Source organism: Peromyscus maniculatus, chromosome 3, assembly GCF_049852395.1.
Source record: "Peromyscus maniculatus bairdii isolate BWxNUB_F1_BW_parent chromosome 3, HU_Pman_BW_mat_3.1, whole genome shotgun sequence".
NCBI lineage: Eukaryota > Metazoa > Chordata > Mammalia > Rodentia > Cricetidae > Peromyscus > Peromyscus maniculatus.
The window spans coordinates 93,151,623-93,171,411 of record NC_134854.1 but is presented as its reverse complement, the minus strand read 5'-3'; the positions used below and the strand labels follow the sequence as shown (position 1 = coordinate 93,171,411).

Below are 19,789 nucleotides of genomic sequence, written 5' to 3'. Positions count from 1 at the left end.
TGTAGTCTCGAGTCATGTAGACTCGGAGTCATGTAGTCTTAAGGGTCTCTCTCCCTCTCTTTAAATAGCTGAGGGGATCGTGTTTTTGCTTTGTTTGTTTTTATTGTGCCCTGACTTGGAAGTCATAGCTTGTGCCAAAGCCAGGTCTGGCCATGCTTCCACAAGAAGCCAATTAAAAGAGACAAATTAAAAGTGGAAAGCAGAAAAAAGAGTTATTTAGTTCAGGTCACATTGGGAAGTTGTGGGGAGGAGAACAAAGAGATCCCGCAAATGCCTCAAGTCCATCTTTAAGGTCCTGAAGATCAAAGTTTAACCAGAGGGAGAGGGACATGCATGTGCAGGCACGTGGTCCTGGTCAAGGTTCAGTTCTGCATGGATCCATTGTCATCTGGTCTTTAGTCTCATCCTGTAGGTCGTTAGAACTGCATGAAATCTCTTTTAGGAAGACAAGTTCCCTTTCTGGCCCTTCCCTCTCCCCAGAGAAACTCCCATATCCTTCGGGTCCACTCTTTGAACAGTCTGATAGCCAGATTGAGAGACAGGAGTGCTTCTAGAACGTCTTTATATCTGCCAGTCCTGCTATGAGGCGGATCAGTTTTTATGAAGATGTTCCACAGAAAATCCGTGTGTGACTCCATCCGACCCAGGAGCAGAGCAGGGATGGGTCTAGGAACATTTAGTGGGCTTCTTAGTAGAAAAACAGACGCAAAGGACACAGAACCCACATTTAACAGCATGCACCGGCCAAAGAACAGACAGGGGAACTCACCGAGATTCTTGAAGAGGGCTCTCAGCATAAATTCCAAGGGATGATGCTGAGGGGACACAGACATAGCTTCATTGGTTATCTTTAACTGCCCAGGAGGCCCCTTAAGCTGGAGGGACCTGGACTCGGGGCAAACTGAGGTTTTTGTCTTTAAGGAACATTAGGACTGGTTTGTATAATAAGGACACTTAACTGTGAACTTGAGAATTAGAAGGAAAAAACTGCTCAAGGAGAAGTATAAGACCGTCAGGGGACAAAGCAAGGCCAGAGGGAGGGGGAGGAGGCACAGCCCTTAGAAGTCACCCTGTGTTTTGATATAAAATCTAAAGCAATAATTTTCACTTTTAGCGTCTAACTTAACACAAATGTCGAGTTTTTTGAAGACCTCTTTATTGTGAATTACCAATGTTACCAGTTTCTGACAGATATTTTATGTTTCAATTAAAGCAGAATGCTTGTTGGTAATTTTTTTTTTAAACTTCATTGCTTAGGACTTGGTTAAACACACAAAACAAACCGTTTGGGAGTAGTAAAGTGTGGTTGTTTGAATGAGAATTCCCCACAGGCCATTAACTTGAATGTTTGGTCCCCAGTTCGCAGGTGTGGCCTTGTTTAGGAGGTGTGGCCTATGCCAAAGACAAGAGGCACTTGTTCCCTCTCCCCAAAAGTGTGGTGATGTCAGGGTAGGCTTTGAGGTTTACAAAGCCCATGCCAGGTCCAGTTTTGTCTCCCTTTGCCTGCAATTTGTGGACCAGATGTGAGTTCTCAGCCACTGCTCTGGCACCACACTGCCACTGTGCTCTCAGCCATGATGGTCATGGGCTAACCCTCGGAAACTCTAAGCAAGCCCTCAACTAACTGTCTACTTTATAAGTTGCCTTAGTCATGGTGCCTGTTCACAGCAATAGACTAGGAACTAAGACACAAATGTTTATCTTTAGACCTCCCCACTTTCCAAATAGTTGCATGTTTTTGACGATCTCATATAAAGCTAGAGCGCCTGACAGAGAGCATTTCCTCCTTTTTGGAAACCTTGTTCCCCATAGTTGTATATATGTTGCTCTTCTCTCCTGAAAAATTGCCTGTCCGTGCTTACCAGGGAATATGTGGTTTGGGTCAGTCTTACATGCTGCTTTTGAAATTGACCTTCTCGGCATTTACCTCGAGACCCTGTCCCACTGGGTCTCAGGATACCACACGTTTATAGAAATGTGAGGGGGCTCAAGACACTGGGTAACCAATCCTTTATTCTGTGTCTTCTTGGGCGAGCCAATACAGTTCCTTCAACCCAGGAATGGGACCTGTTTGTCTAGTTTCCCCATAGGTCATGGTACACCATGGGGTGTTGCCCCTGACATCACCCCACTTTTGGGGGGGGGGGACAAGTGCCTCTTGTTTTTAGCATCTTTATTGGTGAACACTCATAAAATTCCTAAGCTAAAGTCCTGGTAAGGTCACAGGAAAAACAGCAGAAAAACACAGAACTATGAATTTGAGGAGTGTCAGGAGACGAGGCCGAATAATAATAAATCAAAAAAAAAATTCAAAGACAGTGAAAACCAAGACAAACAAAACAAAAGCCAAAATGTCTTCAAAATTCCAAAAGGGAACAAAATACTGAAAACAAGTTAAACAGTCAGCATCCAGAATGCCTTCAGAGGTCCAAAGGCAAGCAAGCCAACAAACCAAATGTCTAGACTTTCAAAGCAAGCAAACAAACCAGATAGATGCTTCAACCCAATACTCAGAAAGCAGACCACAAACTGCATCTTTCAAAGTAGGGTCCTTGTTAACCAGCTCAAGACAAACAAAATGGACTGTTGAGCGAGCCAAGGGAAGTCTAGAACCCACCCCCTCCACCACCCAAGAACTCACCAACAGTTTACCTGAGGGATTGTTAATGCCAAAGATTTGAGGGTAAAGACCTCTGACCCAAACCATCACGGCCAAATTAATTACAGCAAACAGTTAGTTAAAGCAAGCTTTTATATTGGTGTACACAGGCTGCCTCCCCCTAAGGTGGGGCTCGAGAGGTCAGCATTGGATGTGAGGAAGACAAGGCTTTTTAACTCAGGGCTAAGGGGTTTCCAAGGGGGGTAGAATACACAGGGTTACAGGAGCAGAATGTAAGCACAGTAAGTTGTTTATAACAACCTTTTGAAACAAAGACATCATTGCAAGGTGGCTGTAACAAGGTAATAAGGTAGTCATAACAATAGTTAGTCATAGTAACCTTTTGAAACAAAGGTGGGGGTTCAAGATGGTCATTACAACTTTTTGAAAAAAAGGACATGGTTGCTGTTTCCTGGAACAGGCAGTACAGAACCATTTGTAGTTAGGGTTACAGGTAGGGCACAGCCCAATCCTTGAGAAACAGAGGTTTAATCATAAATAGGAATGAACCTAGTTTGTCTTCACTCTAAGATGGCCTTTAAGCCTAAGATGGAAGCAGACTGGTTCATCAGAAGTACCGGCAGATGATCTGGACTCAATGGGTCCATGCCTGTACCTGGCTTCTGCTCAGGTGATTCCTCTGGTGAAAAGTGGATCATTTTCAGAATCTCATGTTGTGGCGCCATAATCATTGATTTGAAAACACACAGCTCTCCTCTTAAAAGGGATAAGAAATAGTTTATTCTGGAGCCATTTTGAGTGACCATGGCCTGGAAACACAAATTTAGGTTATCCCAAATTCCATGTCCCCTGAACTTTTTTTTAAAATGATGACCACATAGGTTTTTGTTTGTTTGTTTGTTTTTGTTTTTTGCTTGGGCTGGGCTTAAAACCCTTTTAAGTGGTGTCTGGATTTAAACAAAATGTTGTATTCCAAAGTTTGGGCTTTGACGTGAGAAGCTGGAGTGGTAGGTTTATTTGTGTCTGTGTGTACTGCTTGTGACTTTGGACAGCTCTCACCATGTCCCGGGCTGGGGTTCCAAACCTGTTAGTGTGAAGGTCAAAAGCATGAAATTGAGCACTGGGGCAGCAGGGCAGGAGAATCAGGAGTTCCAAGTCATCCTAGGGTACAAAATGGACTTGAGACAGCCTGAGCTATAGAAGACCTTGTTTCAAAACACAACAACCAAAAATAACAAAATAAACAACAGCAAGAAAGCAACTCTCCGGTCCTCCCTAGTTCTAAGCCTCCTTGGCGCTTGGCTATGTTCCTAATGTCTGCAAGAAACACTTGGATGAGTAGCTGGCTTGCAGTTTGGTGAGCTCCACTGAAGAACTGTAGAGTCCTGGAGTGGACGGGGTCTGCAGCTCAGGGGGAATCAGACCTGCCTCAGGAAGCTGGTGGAGGAAGGAGCCGGGCTAAGCCTTCAATGCTTGCTCCTGCAGTGATTACGTTAATCATTGTTCATCTCTCAACCCATGATTCTGAATACAGACAGTCCCTATCGAGAAGTGGTTTGACTTAACAGTTTTTATGCTTTATGGTGACAACAAATATGCAAGGCTATAACTGTGACATTTGTCACCTTTAGTATAGCGATGAACAACTATGGGAGACATCCATCCCTTCATTATAAAACAGGCTTTGTGCCAGCTGATTCTGCCTAACTATGGCCTATTGAATGTGCTCTGAGCACATTCAAGGCAGGCAAAGCTAAGTACATGAGACGTATTAAATATGCGCTTACAGTATTTTCAGTGTGTTGTGGACTTATTGGGGCATACCCTGCTATGTACAGAGAAGCATCTCTAGTGTAAAATGGGATGGGGATCTATGTATCCCCTCCTTCCCCTTCCCTCACCTCTACCCTCTCTTTCTTCTTTCCAGTTCTAGGGATCGAACCTAAGGCCTCAGCTGTTAGACAACCAGTCTACCCCTGAGCTACATCCTCAGCTCCATCTCTATTTTTTATTGAGACCACCCATCACTAATCTGCCCAGGTGTGCCTCTGTTGTCCAGGCAGGCCTTGAACTTACTGCCTAGTCTTTGGAGTAGCTGAAATTATAGGCGTATTGTCATAATTAAGTGGCATAAAGTTAATTCATTTTTTGGAAACTTTCTTTTTCCTCCCTTCCCTCTCTTCCTGTACTGTAGTCAGAAGTTTCTCTGGTCCTGCTACTTGGTCCCAAGTAAAAACACACAGAGGCTTATATTAATTATCAATTGTATGGCCTATGGGTCAGGCTTCTTGCTGGCTGGCTATTATAACTTAACTCAACCCATTTCTATTAATCTATGTGTTGTCACGTGGCCGTGGCTTTACTATGCTGCTCCTTGGGCAGCAGTCTGGCATGTCTCTCTTCCTTCTCCTTTCTTCTCTCTGTATAACTGCTTGGATTTCCTGCCTGCCTCTAAGCTGCCTTGCCATAGGCCAATACAACTTCATTTAATCAACCAATGGGAACAACATATATTCACAGCATACAGAAAGACATCCCCCAGCACTGTGCCTTCTCCTTCCTCCTTGTCTTCTTTCATTTTTCTCCTCCTTTTTTCCTTATCTGCTCCCCACTCCTTCCTTTCTTTCTTCCTTCCTTCCTTCCTTCCTTCCTTCCTTCCTTCCTTCCTTCCTTCCTTCCTTCCTTCCTTCCTTCCTTCCTTGATGTAGGGTCTTGCTGCATAACCCAAGATGGCCCTGAGCTTCCCATGTAGCTCAGGATGACCTCAAACTCATAATCTTCAAGAGTGCTGGGATTACAGCATGCACCACCACACTCATACACTCTTGATTTTTCCACCCCATACTATTTCTATTTAAATAACTTGAGATACTTAGGTCTTGCATGGGAGTCAGAGTTTCTGAAAGTACCAACCAATTTGCTACTGAACCACACTGGATCATGACATACCGCCATGTCATGCCCAAAACACAGAATATGGAGGCTGGGGATATAACTCAGTAGAAGAAGGCTTCCGATTTGCCTTCCTATTGCATTAAGGCACTAGCCATCCACTGTCCTTGCTGGCCCAGGAGTGGCCCACATCGAACATCTTAGAACATTAGTGGAGCCCTAAACACAAGGCCCTTCTCCATGTATCACAGGCCCTGGAGGCAGCTGAAAGCTATCTGCCGTCAGTCTGAAGTGCACAGTGGGTACCTGAATGCTAATCTTGGCTGTCTGCCCAGTGCTCTGGGGTCTTGATGGAAATGACTTATTTCTCTAATATCCACAGCTTTCTTTGTGAAATGAGGGTCCTCTACAGCTTGGAAACAGCAGGATTTTCTGCAGAGCCGTGAGCAGGGTCCCACACTCTTCCTCCCCCATTTGTCCTTTATCACTTTAGTTACAGCTCTTAGTGACAATTGGCAAGTGTCCCTGGAATGCCAGAGCTCCAGCTGCCTGGCACCACTTGGGATTAACATCTAAACCGGGCTCTATCCAGACAGCCAATGGTCTGCAAAGGCAGCAGACCACATATTCAGATGCCATCTCTGCCTGGAGGTTATAACGTGGGTGGGAGGAACACAGGCAGTCCATCACTCTGGAGCTCAGTCTTGCCCTCAAGTCAGTGGTCAGCCACTCCTCTGATGATGTCTGAGCCTCTCTGGTTATCATTCCTTGCACTCATTCTGTGGACGTTTGGACCAAGGCACTTCATGAAATACTGGGTCTAGCTAGGGTGCCAGTATTGACCTTGTACTGCTCAGTGGGCATCTGGGCTGTGTGTATCAGTACTGACTACCTCAGAACAGTGTTATCAGTAACATGTACGTGCAGATCCTTTCTGCTTTGATATGGAGTTTAACTGGATCTTCTAAGACAGAATATGAATAATGCCCTTACCCTTTCTCCCTGCCCCTTTCAAAGGGGACAACGGAGTAACAGGAGGGTGGCATTCAGGCTTTCTAAGGCTCCATTCAGTTGTTTTTATACACATCCATTCTCTCTCTTTCCCTGTCTTTAGTGCTGGGAGCCAGCTCAAGGCTTCATGCATGCTTCGTATGCACTCTTCTACTGAGCTACACTCCCACGCAGCCCCCGACATTAGTACATGCCTTCCACTTACGGGAAAGGCTTTGGAATCTTAAGTAGTCACCCCAGCTATCTGGGCCCACACATCCCTGCCACTCAGTAGTTGCTTCTTCATTTGTCTTCTCAGAAGACATGGAAGGGGGCTTCTGAATCTCTCTGGGGTGCTGCGATCTTGCTTTTCACATGATGCTTGACAGTCTTTCTGGGAGGTGCTGACCAAGACTCTCTGCCCGGCGGTGGGACTCCGGGCTTCTGGGGATACCGGAACACGGTTGAGAACTGAGCTTACAGGCCTTGCCACCGCTTCCTCCTCCTCTTCCTCCTCCTCTTCTCGCAGTCTGACTTTGTGGTGGTGGAAAGCACATGGCTGAGAGGCACTGTGCTGGCTTAGATGGACGGGTGTCCGCTGTTCAGGGGCCTTTTAACTTCAGCACCTTCTGTAGTATTATACAGTAAGGTGAGTAGTTTTCTGAGTAACTGGAAGGCCAGGCTCAGGCTGAGAGAAAATAATAAATAAAATTAAGATACTGTTGTTATTTGAGGCCATCCTGGTCTACAGAGTGAATTCCAGGACAGCCAGGGTAGTTATACAGAGAAACCTTGTCTAAGAGAGAGAGAGAGAGCGAGAGAGCGAGAGAGCGAGAGAGCGAGAGCGAGAGAGAGAGAGAGAGAGAGAGAGAGAGAGAGAGAGAGAGAGAGAGGAGGGAGGGAGGGAGGGAGGAAGGAAGGAAGGAAGGAAGGAAGGAAGGAAGGAAGGAAGGAAGGAAAAAAGAAAGAGAGAAAGAGATACTGCTGCTAACAATCAGTTAGCACCACCTTCCAACAAGCACAAAAGTGAGTCAGGCTAATAATGGTCCCTGCCTTTTTATGTTCAGATTCCTTTGGTGGTCTTCAGTGAGCACAAATTCCCTACATACTGTAGGCTGAACCATTGAACGGAAGCGTAATGGACAAGGGGCTTAAGGTCTAGCACAGAACGGGCCAAGATGGCGGCAGGTCAGCATGTGTGTTACAGAGGATGTGATCTCCAAACTAAGGAAGTGATTTTTGGATCTGGTCTTGTTTTCTCTTTGTTATTATTCCCATCCTGATATAGATCAGTAACCGAGTGTATGAAACTGTGGGCATTGAGGTTGTGAAGAGCTTTAAGACCAAGCCCAGTCCTTCATGGGGCTTCTATTTGAACCGATTCCAGAAAAGTTAACTGAATGGATCCGATGTGGCATCAAATGAGCGCAATAACTCTGCTTTGGGTTGTGAGCTTTCTGGAGGGATGGGCATTTTCTCATGGAACTGATTCATGGACAACAGTGGAAAGTGTTGCCTTTGAGGCTGGGTTCCTGGAACCCCTGGAGAACGCTGATCCGCATGGGTTCTGTTGACTCCCTTTTGTCCTGCTCCAGAATTGAACTCCGGGCCCTGGGCAAGATCTCAGAAGGTGAGGAGCTGACAGTGTCTTACATCGACTTCCTCCACCTCAGCGAGGAGCGCAGGCAGCAGCTGAGGAAGCAGTACTACTTTGACTGCTCCTGTGAACACTGCCAGAAGGGGCTGAAGGACGACCTCTTCCAGGCAGTGAAGGAAGACCCCAAGGTACACACAACTCTGCTTCAGGGGCCCAGGCTGCCTTCCCGGGAGCTGGGCAAGGGTGGGGCTTCTATCCTTGAGGAGAAGGCATGGGATGGAGCACAGAGCAGGGCGGGCAGGGCCCAGCTGAGGCAAGGTGGGGAAAGTTTGAAGAAGCCAGTCTTCTCTGGGAAAGGAGACCAGTGGCCTGACTGTACTGTTATTATGAACACTGGACAAGATGACCCGTACAAAAGGGCTGGCACCCAGGCACCCAGCAGGGTTCAACTCCTCACCCTTCCCTTGTGCAGGTTAAGTAATGTGGAGAACTTCAGAGATCGAAGTTCAATAGGCAAAGGGATTTGAATATGGTTTTCCTAGTTCTGTAGAGATGGGTACTATGGAGATGGGGCGGGCTTGCCAAGGGGATGCCAGGAGCTCAGCTGAGCTGAGAGAGAGCTGAGATGCCAGATGCCAGGGTGTCCAGTTAAAGCCACATGCCAAAAACGGAGCTGAAATATTTAGACACTTACAAACAGTATAAACAAGGAGCCCAAACCAGAGAGGGTGCCAATCCATGCTCATCCAGTTCCTCCCTTGGAGGACACAGGGGTGGAGGGTGAGTCAGCACAGGCATGGGGGTACTGTTCTCAGTGTTGGGAGAACTCTGTCAGAAGGCTCAGGAAGTTTCTAGATCTGTGATTAGAGCGACAAGGGGAAAAAGCTCTGGGAACAAAATAACTGGCCACCAAGTCAGAGTGGGAAAAGTGTCTGCAAGGCTTCCTCTTCTCCCAGTAAGGAGGTCTCAACAGAAGTACGCAAGAGGTTAATGGGATGCTTCTGTATAACTGGTACTCGGATGGTGTCTGTGGGACACACATATATGAACTTCTAAACTTCCCTCTGAGTGCTGTGTGTAGGAGGAATGTGCTCCTGGTCAGAGCAGAGGTGCTGGTGAATTCCAGGGTGCTCGTCACATGACTTGTCTCATGGCTCCATTACCTAGTGGGGTATGTGCTCATTAATGTTTATAAAACGCCCTGAGCATCTCTCCTTTTCATCCCTGGGCTGCTCTACACAGTTTTCTGGCCAATAACTTACTTGTATTCTTACTATATCATATAAACATTTTCACCAAGAAGTTCCACTTCTAAGTATCTACCCAGAAAAGACACCTACACATTTGCTATAAGATACATGGTAAAAAAAATAGACTGTGGTGGTGCTTTTAGGAACAATAAAACACTGGGGGGGGGAACCCCTCAAATAAACACACATATGGAAATACATGCACAGAAGAAATGCCCTAAACCATTCAAATGCGTGAAGCGGTGTCTAGATGCAGGCCTGCAGTGAAATCTGTTCCTCAGGGGAAATGAGTTAAGGGGCCCAAGGATGTCATGTACATATGTTAGATTGCTAGACTTGCTATGTTCGATGCCCCAAACTGGGTAGTGTAAACCTCAGTGTAACCTGTCTTACAGACCTGAGGGCCAGAGGCCCACAATTCAGCGGTTGACAGGCCATGCGGGCAGGGTCTGTTCTAGATGTTTCTCCTGTGCTCCTAGGAAGCTCTCTCCTGGTGTCTCGTTACAGCTTCCCCTTTGCTGTCAGTCTTCTTTTTGTAAGGTCACCGGTTGTGTTGGGTTAGGGATCCACCCCACTTCATTCCACATGACCTCACCTTAAAGGAACTGTATCCACAAGGATGCTACTCCCAAGTAAGGCTGCATTCTGGGGTCTTGGGGCTTAGGACTTAAATGTAGGAATTTTGAGAGGATGATGGCATTCAATTCATAACATCATATCTGTTTACCATGCTATGAAAATTAAAAGGAACAGGCGTGCATATGTTGGCATGCAAGCAAAGTTAGTATCTATGCAGAAAGAAATAGAAGGAAGCTGTGACCTTACAATGAAGATCAATGAAGCATGAGGTAGAGAAATTGAGTCAGTGCCCCCATGCAGGAGATAGAGTAGCTGGGGCCAAGGATTATGGGATTTTTGTTTGTTTTTGTTTTTGTTTTTTACAGAAACAATCTCCTTTTCACAGAATCAAAGGTGTTGTATTCTGGGACTTACATACTGTTAGCATTTGTGCACAATGCTTTGGACACTACAGAGAGACTAAGGGACCACACCCACCTTCATCCTGCCATTTTAGCACCAGAGGACATCATGTGTTAGCCATGAGCCCCAGACACTGGCCCTGAGCATGTGTCTCCTAACTCAATCATTCTGCCACTCAGTTATGTGTTTTTGTAAGTAGACAAGATCCTCTTTTCCTCCTTTCAAAATTATACAACACAGAGTAGTTTAGGTTTTTATATATATTTTTGGTGGGTTTCCAAAGTTCAGAAGGTGATGGGTGGTCTCAGGTCCTACTCTGTCACAATAGATAGGTGGCTAGTAGTGATAACATGCCGATGTCTCTCAAGTTGACATGTCTCTGATAAAAGATTGATGATTTCTGCTTGAACTTAACTAGATTCAAAGCAAAATCTTTCTGATATTTTCTAAACACCATATTGGATTTTCCAGTTTAAAAAAATTTAAATTGAAGCTGGGCAGTGGTGGTGCACGCCTTTAATCCCAGCACTTGGGAGGCAGAGCCAGGCGAATCTCTGAGTTAGAGCCCAGACTGGTCTACAGAGCAAGTTCCAGGACAGCCAGGGCCACACAGAGAAAGTCTGTCTCGAAAAAGCCAAAAAAAAATTTTTTTTACATTGCATTTATTGCCTGAGTGTGGTGGGACATGCCTTTAAGTCCAGGGAGGTAGAAGCAGGTGGGTCTCTATGAGTTTGAGGCCAGCTTGGTCTACATAGTGAGTTCCAGGACAGACAGAGCTACATAATAGAGAGAAAACAACCCCCTGTCTCAAAAATAAGCCCCCCAAACAAACAAAAACCCAAAACTGCATTTATTTATGTGTGTATGTATGTATGTGTCATGTGTGTGTGTGTGTGTGTGTGTGTGTGTGTGTGTGTGTGTGTGTATGTGTGTATGCATGTATGTAAGTGTGTGTGTGTGTGTGTGTGCATGTGGCGATCAGAGGACAATGTGCGGGAGTCGGCTCTCCTCTTCTTCCATGTGGATCCCAGGGACTAAGTTCAGGTCACCAGGTTTGGTGGCAAGTGTCTTTACCCATTGAGCCATCTTGCTGGCCTTAAATTGGGTTCTTTATTAAAGTAAACAAATGAACTCAAAATAAAAGTAACTCAACCTGGGCGTGGAGAGATGGCTCAGCAGTTAAGAGCACTGCTCTTCCAGAGGACCTGAGTTCAATTTCCGGCACCCACACGGTGGCTCACAACTGTCTGTAATGGGATCCGATGCCATCTTTGGTGTGCAGATATACATGTAGACGAAACTCTCATATACATAAAATACATATCTATCTTTAAAAAAATTAACTCAACCTAAACATTTGGACAGGAAAGATTAATGAATTAATTTGAGGTAAAGTCTTGCTGTGTGGCTTGAGCTGTCTTGAACTCATTATTTAGCTCAGACTGGCTTCTAATTCATCATCCTCCATCTCAGCCTTCCCAGTGTTGGGGCTGCAGGTGTGTGACATGCTCGGCTATCATACCTTTTTAAAAAGTCATTACAATGTAGTAAGAATGTAAAAACAAATAGAACAGCAACAACAACAACAACAACAAAAAGCCGAGAAAGAATGGGGAAGTCTGTTCTCTAGTTCCAGCTATAACCCTGAATGTCTGAGCCTGGGCAAGTCTCTTCCCTTGGGACCTCTGTTTCCTTGTCTGTAAAATGGAAAGCTGGATGAGTTTAACAGTGTTCCCCTCAGCTTGAACTATATACTGTGTCATCACAACTGTCTTGTTCTGTTTTTTATGAGACAGTGCCTCATGAAGCCCAGGCTGGCCTGCACTTGCTGTGTAGCCAAGGAGGACCTTGAACTCCTGGCTCTCCTACCTCAGCCTCCCAAGGGCTGTAACTACAGGACTGAGCCAGCATGCCAAGCTTGGCTGTTTCCTTTCTCTTCCTTTTAACACTTTACGGCAGCCCTGTAAGCGATCCCGTGGTCAGCACACCAGCATGACTGTCAGTCAGTATCCAAAGTTATACTACCCGCTTCCTGTGTGCACAGCAACCCCTAGGAAATGCAAACCGAAAGTTTTAAATGAGAAAATAAAAACAAAATATAAAACACCGCCCTCGATTGCACCTCTGGACTATCTGTTTAGGCTGATCAGGTTTTTCTTTTTCTCTATCCTGCAATGCTACTTTTCCAAGATCAGGAACAAGCATCCTTCATAACTCTGTCCTTTTCCTTCTTCTCTGCCTCCCGCTGTAGCTGCTTATCCCCTTCTCTTTTAGCCCTGCCCTTCTCTAGCCCCTCCCATTCACCTGGCTCCTCCTCCTGCTGCTTCATCTAGCTCCTGGGGCCTCTCTTCTAGCTCTCCCTTTTCTCCTCTTGCTTCTCCATCTCCTTCTTTGGAGTTTGAGACATTTGGCACTCCCTCCCCCATCAAAACAGACAGACAAACAAACAAACAAACTAAAAGCCAAAAAACTAATTGTATCCTCATGGGAACTGTTTTTGTAACTGTGGTACTTCCTTATCTCATATACCAAAACCAAGTTTGAAAGGCTTTAGCAAGATCACTAGACTGCTTAGTCTGTCTAATGTGGAAGCCAGATGAGTCCGGCTTTCAGAGAGCTGACAAAAACCTCTCATGCTATCCTTTCGATTAAGGAATGACTAATGGCTGCATGCTAAGACAGTTGGAGGGTCTGCATGACCATAATCAGAAGAGCCCTCTTAGTAAGCTCCAGTGGCCACTGAAATATGATTTTTGGATCAGGCCCTCAGCTTTACTCCTGTCCTGGCTAGTAATTATTTAGTAATTTTATTTTATTGGTTTCTTGAAGACAAAAATACAAGGCCTAGCTGTGGACTAGGTGGCTGACTTGAAGCAAAGAATTTTAGACAACAGGATCCCAGTCCAAAATTCCAGAGGAAACATACACGGAGTCATTGTCAAGTGTACAAAAGCCCATCAGTGAGCCAGACTTCCAAGGATTGGGTGGTGGCAAGGTTCTGAGCCTTAGTCACCAAAGTGTGAAGAGGGAGCTGGAGAGAAGGTTCAGTGGGTAAGAGTGCTTGCTGCTCTTCCAGAAGACCCGAGTGTCATTCTTAGCACCCATGTTGGGCAGCTCACAGCTCCCTGGAATCCAATGCCCTCTTCTGACCTCTAGAGGCATGTGCACACACCTGGCATACACTCACATAGACACACACACACACACACTTAATTGAAAAGAAAAAAACAGGCCTAGCTCAGGTTGCACAAGCCTATTTAACAATCCATATTGAAAATGTACTCGTGTGTGTGTGTGTGTGTGTGTGTGTGTGTGTGTGTGTAGTTTAAATAGAGTTACCCAATTTTGAGTGATAATGCTCCCCCCCCCCCAAAAAAAAACCCTGTAGACTGTCTAACAAAAACTCCAGTGCCACATGCAGGAAACCTCCATTTGAGATGTTAGTCAGGAATGTCCAACAGCCTCCAAAAACAGTACAGGCCACTGCTATTGCCCCTGGTTGTCTTCCAGCACTCAAAGGTAAGACCCTCTTACAGAAGTCATCACAGACTTCAGACACAGGACTTGGAGGGATTGAGCTGGACCAGCTCTTGTAGTTTTGGAAGATACAGTCAACTGGTCAAAATGCAGAGCATACGTGACTGTGGGGTGACCAACCCCAAATGATATACCTGCGATGCAGTCCCTACACCCAAGGCTCAGGGCAAATTGTAGAAAGGGGAGCAGGAAGATTGTAAGAGCCAGAGAACCAGGATGCCTGCTGTGAGAGAGTGTCTTCTAGATGTGACAGGGAAGCTGTACCCATTAAATCTCATGTGGTTGCCTAAGCAAAACTTGCATAAAGACAACAGTCAATATACCAGTGTGGACAGGGCAACTCGTATAAGGCCTTGTCCCTAGATGATGAGCTACAGGCAGTCAATGGCTGCTGGGAGAGGGAGAATCAGTTTTCCCCAGGGATGAGCTTCCTGATAAGTTATTCAAGCCAAATGGTCATCCCCAAACACTTGTGAGCAACACCGAGAGGGAGTGTGGAAAGACCGGAGGGATCAAAATAGGGAGAAGGGTGGGAATGATACGAATACAGTGCGCACGAATACAGTGCGCACGTGTGAAGTCCTCCAAAACCAAAAAGCTTAATTAAGAAGTCGAGAAGAAGATGCACGAAAAAGCAGTTGGAAAAGCTGCAGGGGTCTTTGCCTACTTGGAGAAATGAGACCACTATAATGTGCGAGGCTCTGATCCTACATTACAGTGAATGTCAAAGATGGCAGCCACTTGAAGATAGTTTACTTCTGTTTCTGTTTTGGTAGTAGTGGGATTGAAGCTTGGGTTTTATGCATGCAAGGCAAGTGTTCTACCAAGGAACTACATTCCCAACCTTCAGGAACTCTGAGATAAAATGGGCTGCCCAATGAGGTGATCTCAAACCGGATGCCCCTATCTTTCCTAGCCCTCCCCGGAAGTGGTGAAGGAGACGGTACAACTCTCAAAGGATACTCTGGAAAAAATAGACAAGGCTCGCTCTGAGGGTTTGTATCACGAGGTGAGAGCACTTTTAACAGAGGCTAGTGATGGGGAGGAGGGTGGAAAGTCGGGGAGGTATGTGAACAGAAAAGGGGAGACTGCTGAACAGGTCGTGTTTCCTGGAAGACGGTTTCTCGCACACCCTTCAATCATAGTACCCGTTAAAGGTGTATTCGCAGTGTCTGCTCAACCCAAGGAAATCTGTTCAAGGAGAGCAAACGTTGCTGGATCCATGTTTTAGGGGCTGGAGGAGGGCCTGTGACAGCTCAGGTACCATCAGAAATGGAAGAGTGACAATGGCCTTGGAGGACACTGAGAGTGGTCTGCTAAGCATTCAACTTTGGCTCCTGAAGCCCCCTAGATTCTCACCTGGCTCTATACTGTAATAGCCTGTGTAAACACCTTGTGCCTCTCCAACCAGGACAGTGTCTCTAAAATCTCTGCTCAAGGGATCTAGGCATCAAGGCTTCATAGCTCCCATAGGCTTTCGATGTACAGTCAAGTGGTCTGTGGTGATGATGTTGTGGTGATGATGTTAGTTCTTGGAGACAGGCCTTGGTATATAATGCAGGCTGGCCTTGACTTCTCTACCTGCCTGAGTATGGGGATCGCAGGCATACACCACCATACCTGAGAAGTTGCTTTGCATTCATCTCAACAGCTTGTTGGAAGTCAATTCTTGTGTCTCTCCCTCTAAGCTGGGATCTGTAATGAACATCTAAATCGTTCCAGTATGGTAAAAACTTGGGAGTCAGAAATTAAGACAAAGACCTAACAAATCCAAGGACAGCTGACCCTCCCTTCACCACCCCCCCAAGCACCTCTTCAGGAAATCCTCCCTTCTCTCTTTCTGTCCTTTCTAGCAGACCTCCTCAGTTCTCCAAGATCTCTATGGCTAATCCCAGTCAGCCAATCACTGACTCAGTCCTTTGATCAAGGTGGCTTTATTGGGACAATGGGATAGCTGTACGAACAGTTCTCCCTCAACGGGAACCTATTCATTCTGGAATAGAACAGAGGCACCATGAATCAGTGGCTTTCCCCCACCTTGCTCATTATGCAGCTTGGATGAGCCACGGGTGACTGTTACCAGGGTGTGCTAATTTGGTGGTTAATTTCACTTCCTGTCTCTTTCATTTCATTCCTTTTCTCCTTCTGCTTTACGGATTCATCCATTGCACATGTATGAACCCTTACTAGGGTGACCAATGCAAGACATTCTTTTTGTCCCTTCCCTGAGTTCTGTCAGGTGAGAGGAAGCCATGAAAATGAAGTTTTATGCATGGTAAGGAATCTATGGCAAAGGCATGTGTCAGGAACCACATGGGTGGGGCTCCATGGGCTCCATTCCTCTGACTCTCCTCTCTTCATGTCTACCTCCCAACAACAGCACAGGCTGATGACTAACCCTTGAACACATAGGGGTGGGCACGTACCCAAACCACATTAATGTATTTACATTGTCTATATCTATACATATGCATGCATATGTATACATATATACACACAGGTTTAGTGTATGTTTAGACAGGCACACATATGTGCATATGTAGTTTCCACAGCTCTGCTGCATACTGACTTCGAGCAGGCAAACCTCCTCACCTTGTTGTATCATCTTTTTGGCCCAACTCTACCGTTTGCCACGCCAGCATCTTAGCCAGGAAGGTAGTTTTGTTAGTTCAAACCACAAGCCTTGTTTGTTCCCTTCTTTCTCCAGCTTTCAAAGAGTGAGTCTGGTGCTGTCTTGCTGTCTACCCGTCAGTTAAGCACAGACTCTGGTACAGTGGTGATGAAGCTGTGTCTCCCTCCAGGTAGTGAAGCTGTGCCGGGAGTGCCTGGGGAAGCAGGAACCAGTGTTTGCCGACACCAACCTCTACGTGCTCCGGCTGCTGAGCATCGTGTCCGAGGTCCTCTCCTATCTCCAGGCCTTTGAGGAGGCCTCGCACTACGCCAGAAGGATGGTGGACGGCTACATGTAGGTGATGGTCCTGGGTCTCAGGTGGTCTCCCGGAAACCCTCTGTCCCAGGGATGCCAAAGAGAAGGCACACATTTGATTGCTCCTCCTACACCTCCAATGGCCATGGTCACAGTCGTACTTCTCCTTACAAATTAAGCTTTTCTCGTGGTGTCCCAAGCAGTAATGATCGAACAGTCAGAGGTGATACTCAGATGAGGCCTGGTTGTCTTCTCTGACGTGTTTGTTTTTACTTCCTTATTTGTCATTTGAGCGGCATCTTCTGCTTTGGATTTTCCTAAATGAAGCTTGGTTTTAAAAGCCTGGAGAGGTTTTTATTCTCTCTTTAATAATCTATGACCTCCCCCATAACACATTGGCCTTGGGGGTGGGTACTTACCCAAAACATAGCAGTATATTTGCATTGTGTATGTCTTTACATATGTACACATGTGTGTACATATAGACACATAAGTATGTGTGCATATGTATACATATACATGCATATATTTTTCACAGCTCTGCTATGAAGAGAGAGAGGCCATTCTTGCTTATGCATGATAATATGCTGCTTTCTCATTTCCCTCCACCAATGTTCTCTCTTGCCTTCTATGTTCACATTGGCGTAGGAATTTGTGTTTCTGATCAGATCAATAAGTTGTCATAAGAAGGCTTTTCTGTAGGATGCTGCTCATTAAAAAATGTAGGTAAATGGACCAGCATGCTAGGAAGGGGCCCTGCCAGGAGAAGAAAAATACGGCGCAGCCCCAGGAAGGACACTGAAGTTAGACTTCCTGCCTTGAGCTTCTTTTCATGTTCTCCGGAAAACTGGGGGTGCTCCAGATGATACCTGGCTCCCTGGGCTCAGGCTCAGAGTACAGCTGTGGCCCTCTTTGTCCATGAAGCCTTAAGGGGCTTGGTGGTCCAGGTCCCAACTCTCCTGGCCTCACTGTGTAGAACACTGGTCAGCTCTGTGGATTTCAGAACCCCACAACAAGCCGGGGGTGCCTCACAGCACCAGTGGGAAGACAGGCGGACTTGATCAGCGAGAGTACTGGCTTTGGCGTCATTTCCATTTGCTGTGACAGAATACCCTGACAAGTCAGCTTAGCAGAGGAAGGGTTTATTTTAGCTCACAGTTCCAGGTCACAGTCCACCATTGCAGGGACGCTGTGGTCACATCACACCCATGCTCAGGAGCAGAGAGCAATGAACGAATGCATGGAAGCATGCTCTTACAAAGTTTAGGGTCTCCTGCTCAGGGAATGGTGCTAACCACAGGTCCTCACGACGGTTGCCCACAAACATACCCATAGCCAACCTAATCTAGAAGATTCCTCATTGAGACTCTTTCCCCAAGGGATGCTAGATTATGTCACGTTGACAACGCCATCGGGCAGAGTGCTTTAGGAGTTGTTCTGTACTGTACAGATGTAAGGAAGCCTGGGACGGTGAGTCCTGTTTACTTCCTGTGCCTCTGCAGGAAGCTCTACCACCCTAACAACGCCCAGCTGGGCATGGCTGTGATGCGGGCAGGGCTGACCAACTGGCATGCTGGCCACATCGAAGTGGGGCACGGGATGATCTGCAAAGCCTATGCCATTCTCCTGGTGACACACGGACCCTCCCACCCTATCACCAAGGACTTAGAGGTAAACAGCATCCTGGGCGTGGGCGGTCGCTGTCTTATTTGAAGGTCTCTTGAGATGGGAGTCCTGGCTCATCTGGACTTTGCTTTATGGAAGTCTGTAGACTGCTAGCCAGACCAGAAAGGAACTTAGAATGCTTTAGCTTTACATATTTTCCTCATGTTACATATGAGGAAACAGAGGCCCGAGGGAGGGGAGTACTTTGATGGTAAGGTCAGAGATGGTTAATTTTGTATCTAGTATATTAAGCTTGTCAAAGGCAGTCTCTGTCAGTCTTACCTACTGTGGTGTCCTGAGCCTCTGAACAGCTAGCTAGCCCTTCTGAATATTCTGAATAGATATGTGGGAGAACAAAGACTCTGTTGTGTGTTATTCGCTATAATCTTCCCAACACGCTCTGGTTAAGTCCATTCACTGAGGCCTTACAAGCACAGAGGTCAGGGTCCAGGGCTCAGATCCCGGTCCTCAGCCGACAGTGAGAAGAAGCATTCTCTGGGGAAAACAACTTTGCCACTACCGTCTCACGGGTCCCTCTCCCTCTCCCTATGATGCTAGGCATGCTGCTACACCATCCGTCTACAATGGTGCTCCTCCCCCTCCCTCTGCCCTCACACACACACTTGTTTCTGGAGGGACAGAGTTAAAGCTTACTGACCAGGGGTCATTTATGCAAAGATGCGTCAGGACCCTGCCATGGGGCTGTGTCACTCAATGCTGTTCTCTGCGTCCCACAGGCCATGAGGGTGCAGACAGAGATGGAGCTGCGTATGTTCCGCCAGAATGAGTTCATGTACCACAAGATGCGGGAGGCTGCCCTGAACAACCAGCCCATGCAGGTCATGGCTGAGCCCAGCAATGAACCAGCCCCGGCTCTGTTCCATAAGAAGCAATGAGGACCTTGTGGGAGAGTGGGGGGCAGTGTGGTTGGGGAGCTGGGGAGATCATTACCCTGGGTCCCCCACTGTCATTTTGGTTCAGTTCAACTTGGCTTAGCTCTATCTCACCCCAGACCAACTCTTTCTGTGTGTGTCAGGTGCTAGGTTCCATCATCTATTTAATAAAGAAGCCCAACTATAATTGGGCTAGAAGGACAAATGTAAACAAAAAAGGCACAGCGTAATAGTAAACGTAATGGCGACCTCTATGGAGAGGGGTCTAGAGGAGGTGAGTGTGTGTGTGTGTGTGTGTGTGTGTGTGTGTGTGTGTGTGGTGACACCTGAGCTAAGGGTGGCAGGTACCTCGAATCTCAGATGACTGCTTGTCTATCTGTGCAGTGTCTCTGGGGCGGCTGGTCTCACCTATGCCTGGGAATATTTAGGGTTGGCAGA

General features: G+C 46.5%; 1 protein-coding gene across 3 annotated transcripts in view; it reads left to right on the top strand.

The window, feature by feature from the left end:
- The window catches only part of Smyd1 (SET and MYND domain containing 1), a 68,618-nt gene extending 49,080 nt beyond the window's left edge, over positions 1–19,538 (top strand). For all 3 annotated transcript variants that reach the window (XM_076566908.1, XM_006991009.4, XM_006991008.4), the window contains 5 exons: positions 8,098–8,287; positions 14,784–14,876; positions 16,669–16,832; positions 18,296–18,464; positions 19,196–19,538. In XM_076566908.1, coding sequence (XP_076423023.1) covers positions 8,098–8,287; positions 14,784–14,876; positions 16,669–16,832; positions 18,296–18,464; positions 19,196–19,354 — 775 coding nt within the window. In that variant the 3' untranslated portion in view covers positions 19,355–19,538. The remainder of the gene's footprint in view (positions 1–8,097; positions 8,288–14,783; positions 14,877–16,668; positions 16,833–18,295; positions 18,465–19,195) is intronic.
- The last annotated feature ends 251 nt before the right edge of the window (positions 19,539–19,789 follow it).